General features: G+C 41.5%; 1 protein-coding gene across 2 annotated transcripts; it reads left to right on the top strand.

Moving 5' to 3' along the window:
* The first annotated feature begins 10,972 nt into the window (after window positions 1–10,972).
* LOC122670621 (F-box protein At4g18380-like) lies at window positions 10,973–13,094 on the top strand. Of its 2 annotated transcripts, none has more exons than XM_043867562.1 (2): window positions 10,973–11,132; window positions 11,759–13,094. In XM_043867562.1, exon 2 carries the CDS (start codon window positions 11,764–11,766, stop codon window positions 12,805–12,807), a length of 1,044 nt encoding a protein of 347 aa, XP_043723497.1. In that variant the 5' UTR covers window positions 10,973–11,132; window positions 11,759–11,763; the 3' UTR covers window positions 12,808–13,094. The 2 variants fall into 2 exon arrangements, with proteins under 2 accessions (XP_043723497.1, XP_043723496.1); XM_043867561.1 differs by having other exon boundaries at window positions 11,599–13,094.
* Window positions 13,095–13,393: the final 299 nt, after the last annotated feature.

The raw sequence follows: 13,393 nt of genomic DNA, 5'->3' as shown, positions 1-13,393 counted from the left end.
TTTGATGTGATTTTGGGAATGGATTGGCTATCAACTCACAAAGCCGATCTAATCTTCGAGAGAGGAAGGTTCTATTCAAACCAGTGAAGGTGAAGAGTTTGTGTTTATGGGTACTAAGCGGGAGAGACCCAAGAAAGTTATCATCTCTGCCCTCCAAGTACGAGTTGTTGGCGAGAGGATGTCGGTGTTATCTAGCATCGTGATAGACACTGAAGCCAAAGCGAGCCTTTGGAAGAGTTGTGCGTGGTGAAAGACTTTCCGGATGTCTTTCACGAGGATCTAACGCGGTTGCCACGGATCGCGAGGCGAGTTCATGATAGATCGATTCTGGTGCAGCCCGATATCAAGGCACCTTACGGGATGGCCCCAAGCCGAGTTAAAGGAGCTACAAGAAGCGATTGAAGGACCTGTTGAAGAAGGGTTTCATTAGACCCGGTGTATCTCCTTGGGAGCACTGTGTTGTTTGTGAAAAAGAAGGGCGGTAGTATGCGTCGTGCATTGACTACGTGAGCTCAACAAATTGACAATCAAGAACCGGTATCCTTTGCCTAGGATCGATGACCTATTCGATCAACTACGAGTGCGAAGGTGTTCTCGAAAATTGATCTCGGTCGGTACCATCGATTGAAGATCGAAAATAGTGATATCGGCAAGACGGCATTGAGATCTCGCTATGGTCATTATGAGTTCTTGGTCATGTCCTTGGGCTGACCAATATCCCGCGCCTTTATGGAGTTGATGAGCGGGTGTTCCACGATGTTCTAGACAAGTATGTCATTGTCTTCATTGATGACATCTTGGTCTATTCCAAGAAGCGACGAGGAGCATCGGAGACCATCTCGCCTAGTATTGCAACGCCTAAGGGAGAAAGCGTTGTACGCCAAATTCGATAAGTGTGAGTTTTGGCTACAACGGTGGCATTGCAGGACACCTTGTTTACGGTAAGGGTATAGAGGTTGACCCTGGCAAGGTGAAGTCGATGGTTGGTAGGCGATACCCAAGAATGTGGCGGACATTCGTAGTTTCTGGACTAGCGGCTATTACGGGAGATTTATTGAGAACTTCTCAAGGCTCTCCGCTCCTATGACACGGCCGACCGAAAGGGAGTGAAGTTCGAGTGGTCGATAGGCTGTGAAAAGAGCTTCCAAGAGCTCAGCGAGGCTGGTTTCCGCTCGATGCTTACCATTCCTAATGAGTGCTTGGAGGGATGGTAGTCTGATGATGCATCTAAAATGGGCTTGGGTTGTGTTCTAATGCAAGATGGGAAGGTAGTGGCCTATGCTTCTCGGCAATTGAAGGACTATGAGAAGAACTACCCGACCCATGATTTGGAGCTTGCATTTGTGGTTTTCGCTCGAAGATGCGGAGACATTATTTATATGGTGAGAAGAAGCGAAATATACGGTGATCACAAGAGCCTCAAATACTTCTTTACACAAAAGGAGCTCAATATGAGGCGCGGCGGTGGTTGGAGTTGTTGAAAGATTATGATTGTACTATCCATTACCACCCAGGCAAGGCAAATGTAGTAGCGGATGCGGCTGGCAGAAATCTCGGTCCTTGTCATGCATCACTAGCGGCCGGTGAGAAACTCATCGAGGAAGCTAGAAGGATGGACACGGAATTCTTGGTTGATGGTGTTACCTTATCTCTATCGGCTTTATCAATACAATCCACCTTTGGTAGGGCGAATTCAATCAGCCCAGGCTTGATGAGGAGATTCAAAAGGTTATTGAGGCTATCAAGGGGACACGCGGGGGCTGGATTTTACTTTAGCAGTGGTGTTCTCATGTTCGGACAACGGCTATGTGTTCCTAGTAACCCTCGATTGAGGAAGGAAGTGTTAGGCGAGGCCCATGACTCTCCCTATTCTATTCATCCGGGTAGTACGAAGATGTATAGAGATCGAAGGAATATTCTTGGTGGAGTGGAATGAAGAGGGATGTGGCTGAGTATGTGGCAAAATGTCTTACTTGTCGGCGGTGAAGGCGGATAGACAGCGACCTCATGGCCTCTTACGGTCATTGCACTTCCGTGGAAGTGGGAGCATGTTACCATGGATTTTGTCACGGGTTGCCCTTGCGCCTAGAGTGTCGATACCATATGGGTTGTCGTTGTGATTGACAAAGACGGCTCACTTCATCCCCATGAAGATTACCTATTCGATGGACAAGTGGCTCGCTTGTACATTGATAATGTAGTTCGTCTACGGAGTTCTGTCGGCATCATCTCCGATCGGGATCCCGGTTACATCTAAGTTAGGGGGTTTGAGAAGGCAATGGGTACCTTTGTTGAGTTTTAGTACAGCCTTCCACCCTCAAACCGAGCGGAGACGATCGGAGAGGACTATTCGGACATTAGAAGATATGCTCAGAGCTTGTGCCATTGATATGCAAGGCGGTGGGCGAGCATCTCTCACTTATTGAGTTTGCTTACAATAACGATTACCAGGCTACTATAGGCATGGCACCGTTTGAGGCTCGAGTATGGGAAGAAGTGTCGGACACCGTTATATTGGGGCGAAGTAGGTGAGCAGCGTATTCTTGGACCCGAGTTGATTCGGGCAACATGCGAGAAGGTGGACTTGAATTCGTGGCGGATCAAGCGGCTCGATCGAGCGAAGGGTTATGCGGACTTGAGGCGGAAGGACCTTGAGTTCACTTGTTGGCGATAAAGTGTTCCTTAAGGTATCACCCTCCAAAGGGGTGATGCGTTTAACAAAAGAGCAAGGTGAGTCAGAGATTTATAGGACCTTTTGAGATCCTTGCGGATTGGACCGGTGGCATATCGGTTAGCACTCCCTCCATCTTTAGAAGGTGTGCCGACGTCTTCCACGTGTCTATGTTGAGGAAGTATGTCCATGATCCAAGCCATGTATTGACGCATGAACCACGAGAACTTGCGGCCGACATGTCCTATAAGAACTGCTGAAAAGATTTTGGACAGCAAGGTTGTTCATCTTCGCACGGCCCATTCATTATGTGAAGATAAAATGGTGCAACCATCCAGGAAGAGGAAGCTTCTTGGGAGGCGGAGGTAGAAATGCGGGCAAAATACCCTTTTCTTGCCTATTTACAAGGTACGTCAAATTTCGAGGACGAAATTTCTTATAAGGTGGGGGGGATGTTATACCCGTACCCCGGGATATAATTAAATATCATTTCTTCTCGTGACGTGTAGATACCGCTGCCATGTATGCTGGTGACCTGTTCTCCATGATGGTCAAACCTAGCTACAAAATCGTTGACCACGGCACGGGTTTGCCGTGGAGGAAAGATTCCTCAACCGCCGATGGGGAAAGTTCGTGGACGGCGACTTCGTGACTACCCTCAAGTACCAGCCGGGAAGCGAGGAGTTCGGAGAGAGCATCTGGACCGTCACCTCATTGGATATTTCGTTCGGTGATGAGCTTAGCGTTGCTGGTCGAAGGCTGTTCGGGTCATGGGTAATAAACCATGACGAGGGAAAAGTAAGTTCTAGCCTCAAGTCTTATTAATTATTCTTCCCTTGGTAACCTCGAAGTGCGGGTCCGGGCTTGAACCACTCGAGCTATTTCATGAGAGAAGGGAATAATTTAAGTTCGGGTCCAGCGTACCTTTAGGAAGTACATTGGGGACTTATACCCATCTCATATGAGCCCATCTAAGAATGGGCTTTTCCTTAATTAAGGTTGTGGGCAGGCCCATTTAACCTATTGGCCCAATGATGGGTTATTCCATCCACTTACCCACATAGGACTAATGGGTTGACCCATTAGGCCTCATGACCCATTTGACTAAGGGTACCCATAGACCCATTTATTATAAAAGAGAGGAGGAGGGGGAGAGAACATTACTTCTTCTTCAACATCCTCTTCTACCCTAAATCGTGGAGGAGAGAAAGAGGAGAGAAAGAGGAGAGAAAGAGAAGGAGGAAGGAGAGAGAGGCTTGGAGGAAGGTGGAGACCCCATCTCTTGGGCAGAAATTGTGGAGCTCTCATCTTGGGGGTAGGTAAGCTTCTTCCTTCTTCTATTTTGGATTTCAAAAAGGGGTTGGGTAATGGGAGAGATTGACCTAGATCTCTCTTGGAACCTAGGGAGTAGATGGAGCTTTAAAGCCAAGCTATGGTGGAGTTAGTTCACTCCATTATGAGCTCTAATGTGAGGGTTCTCATTGCCATTTGGGGGATTTAAGGTTGGACCCTAAGGAGCTTAGGATAGAGTTTTCTAGAAGTCCTTGTGCCTTAAAAACCACTTGAAATGGGGTCCTTGGAGGAATCCTTCGGATTTTGGACCGAAGGTGTGAGGTTACATGTGATTTCGGACACTGCAAGAAACCCCCACGAAACTACCTTCAGAAGGATTACGTGAAGGTCGGATTTACACTCGGATTGATTTTACGAAACCACATACGCATCCGACCTTGGCAAAAATTGTCTGAGCCCTGTGAAGCTCGGTTTACACTTGGATTCAGTTTTGAAACCACATCGCATCCGACCTTGACTAAAAGCTGTCCCGGTTTCCTAGGATTTACATGTGGTTGCGAGAATTTGGGCATGAAACCACTCCTGCAACCACTTCGTCTACAAACCTTATACTTAAGTGTTTATGGGAGATCTTTTGGGGATCCGTTCCTTTCGCTCGTTTAACCTTATTCCACTCTTTGTATAGGTTAAAATATTCACTTTTGTGGCTTATTGCTTGATCGAGCGACAAGCGATAAGCTGGGTGCTTGGCGTATACGTTGTGAGTGGGTTTGGTTGTTTGGGCTTGTTATTACTATTGCACTATATATTATGTACTCATTATAATTAATAAGCATGTGTGCGCATATTGCATAATTTTATATCTATGTGTTATAATGTTGATTGATAATGTTGTATCTTGATGGGTCTCGGTGCGGTGGGTGCGGTGCGGACTCCGAACTCTATAAACATTTATGAAGAAATTATGTTGAATGTCATGTTGAAGCTGTATGCGCCGTGCGTCTTGTGTAGGCACTAAACCGGATAAAAGTTGATGCGCCGGATTACCTCTCGGGGCGATAGGACTTGCATGTAGTATATTTGTGGCTAGGATTTCACACCCTTATGCTACGACCCTTACCAACGGGGTTTAGGTGTTGGGTAATCGTACGGATTACGTGGAGGTGGGAGAGGCCGATCATGGTAGTATTGGTTATCGAGGTGCACTTGAGTGGTCTTGGAGGCTTCGATCGGCGTAGGTCCCACGTGACAATTGAGGTTTCATTGTGGCGATAAGTTAAGTGACCCACGATGTCTCGAGTTGTCACGATAGCATATGCCATTGACTTAGTTGTTTGTTAGGTGGAAAAATGGACTTAACATGTGCATGCATCATTGGACTATGTGAATTGCGTGTTTGTGCATTCCCATCCCCTCAGCGCTCGGTGGAGCTAACCCCCTCGTGCGCACATTTTTTTAGATTATGGTGCGGTGACGGATATCTCGCGGGACTTGGAGTTCAGCCCTCGGGATACGATGAGATCGGTGAGGAGGACCGGAGGCCGTGTTTGAGAACATGGCGGCGGTGTCCTTGCGATGATTGTGCCTACGGGCCGTGAGGATATTCGGGACTCGATCCCTTTTGATTACTTTTGAGGCTAAGGCCTATGGTGAAATACTTCTTGTAATACCATTTTTGATAGTTATTAGATGATCATTGGAAATGTAACTAATTCTTGTATTTATCATCTAGCTTTGAACATCTTGTAACTATTCGATTTATACGCTTCCAATACTACGATCCTTGGAATGTAATATTCCTCTTTTACGCATTCTAATGTTACATTGTGTTAATATTGGATATGGATGCGTTGGGACAACGTGTCGGTGATCCGGGGCGGTTTAGTAGGATGACACGCGTCGTCCTAGTCACCCTTTATATGATATTATATTCCTTGTCCGGAATAGGGCGTGACATTTTGTCTCTTCAATCATTTTCTATCCTCCTTTAACCATGTGGGTTTCATGTGAATGATACTATTTTTTCCATCGTCCTTGATGTCACGACAAGGATCAACCTTAAGTCCTTATCTTTTTGCGCTTATCATAGACGATTTAATTAAGAGCATTCAAAACGAGATCTCGTGATGTATGCTCTTCACGATGATATCGTTTTGGTGGATAAAACAAAAACGGAGATTAATGCTACATTAAAGTTATGAAGATCAACCCCGAAACAAGAGGTTCTAAGATTAATAGAATGAAGACGGAGTATTTAATATGTAATTTTAGTCACACTATGATGGATACTGACATGGTGCGAATTGAGGAAAAAGAGATACAAGACAATAACTATTTTAGATATTTGAGGTCAATCATAAATAAAGAATATGACATAAAAGATGATGTCTTATAGAGAATTAAAGTGGGATGGTTGAAGTGGAGAGGTGCATCCAAAGTGTTGTGTGATTGACGTATTCTTTTAAAGCTTATAGTAAAGTTTTATATGATTGTTGTTCGATCGGCTAGGATGTATGGGGCAGAATAGTGGGCAGTTAAGAAATGTCATATTGAGAAGCTTTGTGTGGCATAGATGAAAATGTTAAGATGGATGTGCGGAAAAACAAGGAAAGTTAAAGTAAGGAATGATCGTATCAAAGCTGACTTGGGAGTTGTTTCGATCAATGACAAGCTCCATGAGAGTCATCTGAGGTGTTTTGGTAATGTTCAACGAAGGCCTAGGGATGCCCCAATAAAGAAGAGTGATATGATTCCAATTGAAGGAGTTAAAAGAGCAAGTGGAAGATCTAAAATGACCCTAAGAGAAGTTGTGAGAAAGGACATGCATAGTTTAGGTCTTGTGTCATGTATGACCTCGGATAGAACCTATTGGAGGGCAAGGATCCATGTAGCAGACCCTAACCCTCTTCCTCTTGTTCACTAACATAAGAATCAGATAATAGAGCTATAGTTCCAACCATCAAAACCGAGGGAACAATTGGCCTTAAATTTGATTCCAAATACAAGGCTATGATTAGTGGGCATCATTCCAAAGGTGGTACATATATATAAAAGTGTAAGAAAAACCTGGAACATTCAATGTCTTTCCCTTGTAGCTGAAAATTCTTCATTTTCTCAAATTCCCATCTACCCATACACCAAACCAGCAACTCTAACCCAACAAACACATTTTCCCACAGTTCAACTCACACTCCCTTGTGAAGACTTTATTGATTATTCAATAATACTTAATAGACTGGATTAGGGTTGGTTAAGGAATCTGGTGCAACAAATACTTCCAAATAATAGAAGCCAAATCAAAATTTGACTTCTAAAGAACTCAAACCTGACTATAATAGAGAAAATTTTTGACCTTTTAATCCTTGGTGATCAATCTAATAGAATTTTCAGCAAGATCTATAAATAGGTTTTGTTAGGATTGAACAATGAACACTTTTGAGTTTAGTAATTATCCTTTGCTGGTCAATCTGGCTTCATCCACTTCAACAAGCCAAGCCTGCCTCCAACCCTTTTCTCAATTTATGTTTTAACACATTAATTATATCCATATGGTTGAAAGAAAGCAAGCCAAATCATTGACATTAACTTTTAAACAAGATTTTAAAAATAAAATTTTCTTACTTAACCCCTTTTGGATGGTTTAACTTTTTTAAAAACACTTCAACCAAAAAAAAAACTATTTTAAAAACACTACCCAACTTCTAACTGATAAACACAAGGTTGCGGCTTTTTCGATCTTAATGTTTGGGAAATTATATTTGGAGACGACGACATTTTTCTTGAAATTATATTTTTTTTGTTGAGAAACTTTAGGCACCATAAAGTAAAATATTTTAAGAAAATAATAACATGTTTTATAGTAATTGAGAATTGAAGAAAAAATTTCCTTTGTCATAATTTTCGAGGAAAATATGAGAAATTGAGTTTAGAAAATATTAATATTTTAGCAAGCTTTTTGAATTAGTTACATAATGGGAAGATAATCTTAGAAACCCATTACTAAAATGGATTATCAAATCTTCAAAAATCCAATCCCCGAGTTTTACATCTATTAATTAAACCCATTAAAGATAAAACCTAATCTCATAAATACTTTTTCAAGCCTCTTAGTTGATGGAGCTTATTAAAGGACGAAGTATCAATTGAAGAGTTAAAGATGCCCTAAAGAAAATCCAGCTCTTGTTGACTTACTAATTTTTAAGTTTTAATACCTTGCAAACAACTGCTAGCTCGGTTGGCTGGAGGCATTGCTTAGCTTGTAGTTGGCCTATGGGCCCTTGAGTAGGATAGACCACCCACCCCCCCTCCCTCAAAAAAAAAAAAAAAAAAAAAAAAAAACCTTACTATTGACAAAAATGTACTTAAATACTTCCATTTTATAGGTATAATTATGGGGCAGGGTGGTCATTGTGCCCACTCCCATGTGCTTGGGCGCAGGCTGCGCTGCAGCACAGAAAACAGCACCCCAAAGGGAATATAAGATAGACTTTTATCTTTGGAAAGTCTGGTGGATGAAGATGTTAGATATCAATGGAGGAATTTTCAAAGAACAAAATAATTAGAAAACAAAAGGAAAAAAAAAAAGTCAAAATATGTATGTGGCCATTCACGTGTAGCTTATGCACGAATTTTCTATCTATCTAAGAGCCACATTGATGAACTAATCAATCTCTGTGGCAAAAATGGGTAGGGTAACTGGCGATTTTTTCCATTTTATAAAGTCAGTAGTCTATCTCAACCATATGACCTGTGAAATTTCCCCTTTTCTTCTCTCTTTTGTTTGGGTTTGTTCATTGTTGCGGTTAAAAATAAAGTATCAATTTTAGATCTCGTTCGTCTTCATGATTTCATATTTCAAGCTTCATGATTCATGATCTAAGCTATAAAAAGAATTGAGGTTTCAAGATTTCATGTTTCAAGCTTCATGATTCATGATCTAATCTATAAAAAGAATTAAGGTTTAATGATTTCAAAGTTTAAGGTTAAGGTCTAGGGTTGTAGATTTTAGATTTCATTGTGTTTTAAGACTCTCACTTCAAGTCTTAGATTTCATGGTTTGATAGGATTATATGGAAATCTATTAGGGATCCATGTAAGCTTTAAGGCTGTTTTCTTGTTGACATGACAAGCAGACTAGATCATGGCATAGCAAAACTCCATTCCCATACCTTACTAAAAATGTAGGTCCTACCCTTTATCCAACTTTTAAATTGTACACCAAAGTACATTCTAACAGTATAGTTTGCTATGCAAGATCCTTTCCCACATGTCAACTGCACTAATGTGGGGGAATGAGAGCGCGCATAGAAGTATCTTGGGGGGTAGGATTTCGCCTTTCATAGGGGGTGAGGCAGTCATTTCGTCCCCCACTGTTTGGGCGTGGGCAATACACTCCCTCACAAAGACTTTTCCTACTAACTAATATTAGATTTGTACTCAAATTCAGTGAACAATGTATATTGATATAGTCATCCAGTCATGTCTCAAGTTTGAAAATAATTTAATTATAAATGTGTTGAAGGTTATTTAAAAAAATATTTCTTTTTTGATTAACGTTTACTTCATCCATGGTCAGGGTGAAGAGAGGGTGACGAGACGCTATGAATAGACTTTGGGTTCATCATTAAGTTACACCCTCTATTGTTCCTGGTTCGAAAGACTCTTCTACAGTCTGGTTAGAGGGTTAAATGGGGTGGGGGGGGGGGGGGGAATGAAGAGATTCTCTCTTCACCATGGGTGGAGAAAAACTGGGTCTTTGGGGCATTCTTCCCAACCAAAAAGAGATGAGGTCTCTGTTGAAGAAAAGGGATTACTTTCTAGTTCAGGTCAGAGTAATCTTGAATAGAAGTTAACCCTGGAGAAAAGATGCCCATTTCTTCTTTCTATTCAAGGGAGGGTGTTGGACAGTCCCTTGCAAAATAAAAGTTTTGAACAGCTCTTCGGAATTTTCGGGGGTAGAAGAGGCCCTTGGCAGTTGAGGTGCTCCCCTGACGAGACGTCTTCGGAACAACCCAGGCCTTCATCAAAGGGTTGATCACTCAGTTCTCAAAGAAGTACCCCTGGGCATCTGAACCATCTGGACCAGATAAAAAATTATGGTTCTAAACTACAAAGTAAAGAAAAATTTTCTAATTGGCAGAGTGAGCAAAGAAGGGTCTCTAGGGTTTGGAGCAACATATCACAAAAATGGAATAAACTCTCTCCCTCCCTCCACTATAAAACGAAGTGTCCAAAATACCCTCAGAATGTTGAATTCTATCTGTCCTAGATCCCCAGACTACTAAGTTCTGACAAGAGAATCCCTCCCCAAAAGTACTATTATTTGAAAGCCCCAATATTAAGGGTGTCAAAATTTAGCTTGAACCGATAGGTGTGCAACCTGGATCAAATCGAATCCCATTGGTTCGGTTTCGAATTGGGGTCTTATGAAACCAATCGAAAGTGAACCGGACTAACCCATTGTATATACTAAAATCGAAAAATCGAATTGGGGTCTTATGAAACAATTTGATTTCTTTCTCTCTCTCATCAATCAATGGTATGATCTAAAATTGAATGGTGTGGATTGATCCATGGTGATCGATGCCTTATATTTCCCTGCACCCTTGAAACACCAAATCTAAAACACCTACACAAATATCCATACAACAGTTATCCACCTGTCGACGTCTGCCCGTTAGCCTTCTATAACGTCGTCACCTTCTCCCACGTAGAAAGTCTTTAAATTCACCGTTCCACATTAAACACACTTAACGGTACCGTTATCTCCTGTCCGAAACGACTATAAAATTACAGAGGCTTTGAGAAGAGAGAGAGAGAGAGAGGTTCTTCGAGTCTTCAAAGGTCGCTGTTTGAGAGAAAAAGTATATTTAAGCAAAGAAGAGATTACAGAAGAAAAGCCGCGTCTCTCTACCGCTTTACGCTTTGTTCTTGTTTCCTAAAACCCTAATATCTTCTCCAAAACCCTATTGTCTCGCTCTGTTTCAATGACTCTGAATTCATCATAATTGGGTTTCATTTCTGAAGATTTTTCATCAGATTGGTTGAGATCCGACCATATATCGAGTCAATATCTTTAGGGTTCAGATTCTGGGTTTCATGATTTCCTGCAAGAAGATCGAATTTTTCAGGCGAAGAACAAGGGATTCTCGCCGACAACTCGTATAAGGTGCGTTTTGTTGCATTTTTTTATTATGATTATCTATGGGTTTTGTCGATCGAAGAATCTCGTTTTTTCTGATCTCTGTCGGTCAAAGTTGTGGTCTTTTCGCCATGTTTTAGTGTTCTGATTGGAGATTTGAAGGTTTATTGATGTTATTCGAAGATTCTTTCTATCGTATTCGAGGGTTTTGTCGCTGAAGTTCCTCGGGTTGAGTGAGTGTGTGTGATGCGTGTAGATCACGGAGTATTTTTGGGGATTAGGGATTTCGACTTTCTGTTTGATCATTGACGAAATGGGTTTTTAATTAGGATTTTGGGGTTCAGTGTTATTCGGATTTACAAATTTCTTGGATGCCGTTTCTCTGCTTTAAAACCTAACATTTTTTTAGACAGAATTGATGCACTTGTGATAAGATAATCCTCATCTTTTTTTTTCCCTTCTTAATTCAGTTCACCCCCTTTTTTGCTTTCAGATTATTGAAATTCAAGTCTATTGGTCTTATAAGAGCTTCTCAGTGACCGGATTGGACTTTCAAGTTCAGCATTTCTGATTGTTCCGTTCTGTTTTCATCATTCTTTTAAAGCTTTGAAGAATTGGCTGGAATTGATTGTCAAAATCTGCAATTACTGAAGAGAAAATGCAGTCCAGAACCCGAGTCTGTGATGCTGAAATCTACTCATGCGACTTCGATCAAATTCCGGATTCTCTTGTTCTCATAATCCTCAACAAGCTTGCTGACATTAGGTCTCTTGGCCGCTGCTCTGCAGTTTGCAAGCGGTTAAACTCCCTTGTGCCCTTAGTTCAAGATGTCTATATCAAGATTGACGAAGTCGTAACCATCAATGGAGACAATGATGAGAGCCCATACTGTTCTTCCCATAAACCTCGTAACATCATCTCCAACATTCTCAAGTACATGTTCTTTAGCCTCATGAAACCTTTTCACAATATGCGTAACAGCAACAACACAAACAAAACACTTCTTCCACAAGTATCTCAAAGCACCCTTGATCAAGTCCTAAAGAATTTCCATCACATACAGAACCTATGGATTGAATTGCCAGCTGCAGATGTTTGTACTGAAGATGGAGTTGTTCTAAAATGGAAAGCCGAATTTGGTAGTACCCTACAAAACTGTGTTATTTTAGGAGGTACCCAGATAGATTGGAAGCCAGTTACAGAACAAGGATTGCTTGAAGACAATGGCATACCTGAATCATTTTACACGAATGGGGGTTTGAAATTACGTGTAGTGTGGACGATTAGCTCATTGATTGCTGCTTCGACGAGGCATTATTTACTGGAACCGATTATTAGAGACCATCCAACACTGAAGACTGTTGTTTTCACGGATGCTGATGGGCAGGGGACCCTTAGCATGAGCGGCGAGCAATTGAGGGAGTTCAAAGAGAAGCCTTTGGCCGCTTCAGCATCTTCAAAGCGGACCCAAGTTCCAGCTTCAAACATGAAATTGAGATACGCTCCATATTTGGAGCTCCCAGAAGGAATTGGAATGCAAGGAGCAACATTAGTGGCCATCAAGCCATCCGGAGAAGGCAGCGGGACAAGTAAGAAGGAGGTGGAGGCATTTGTTTCTGGAGCATTTGACGGGCCATTCAAGGCAGCTGTAAAGACATTGGTGAAACGGAGAACATACCTTTTGGAGATGAATGGATTCTAGACTCGTCTCACACACTTTATTCACAGTTTGGTTCTTAAACTTTGTTTTAGGTAAAATTAAGTCAGAATCTTCATCAAATCTTCTACAATCTGTAATTTTTTATGGAAAAAGAAAGTCCATTGATTCTGTTCTGGAGAAGAATTGTATTTCCTGCCTTTTCAGGTGTGTCCCGGCTCTCTTCTGTAGTTCTGTTGCCTCTCTGTTCTCTGCTTCTATGTACAGTAAGAATGGTTTGATTGTATTTGTTTATATAATCTTTTAATATTTATATATATGAGTACTGTTGTAGGAAAAACGAGCAACTCTTCTTTTGTTCATTTGCCATATAAAGTCATCGATGGCTGTTGATTTTTCTTCTGAAATGTATTTATGCATTTGCAGATGGGGTGATGGGGCCTGGGATCTTCTGTTGAATTGGTTGTGTTTTGGTTGATACTTGGGTTTCTATCTTTTATTCCTATAACATATAGATACATTGCACTTAAGATTGCTTCAGTTCATCCCTTTTCTTCATGCCAGCTGAATAATAGGTGAATGCTTATTATGAGAGTTTTTTTCTTCCTTGTCCTAGTAATTGTATGATCTG

This window comes from Telopea speciosissima, chromosome 8, assembly GCF_018873765.1.
Source record: "Telopea speciosissima isolate NSW1024214 ecotype Mountain lineage chromosome 8, Tspe_v1, whole genome shotgun sequence".
NCBI lineage: Eukaryota > Viridiplantae > Streptophyta > Magnoliopsida > Proteales > Proteaceae > Telopea > Telopea speciosissima.
This window is presented reverse-complemented; position numbering and strand designations above follow the sequence as displayed.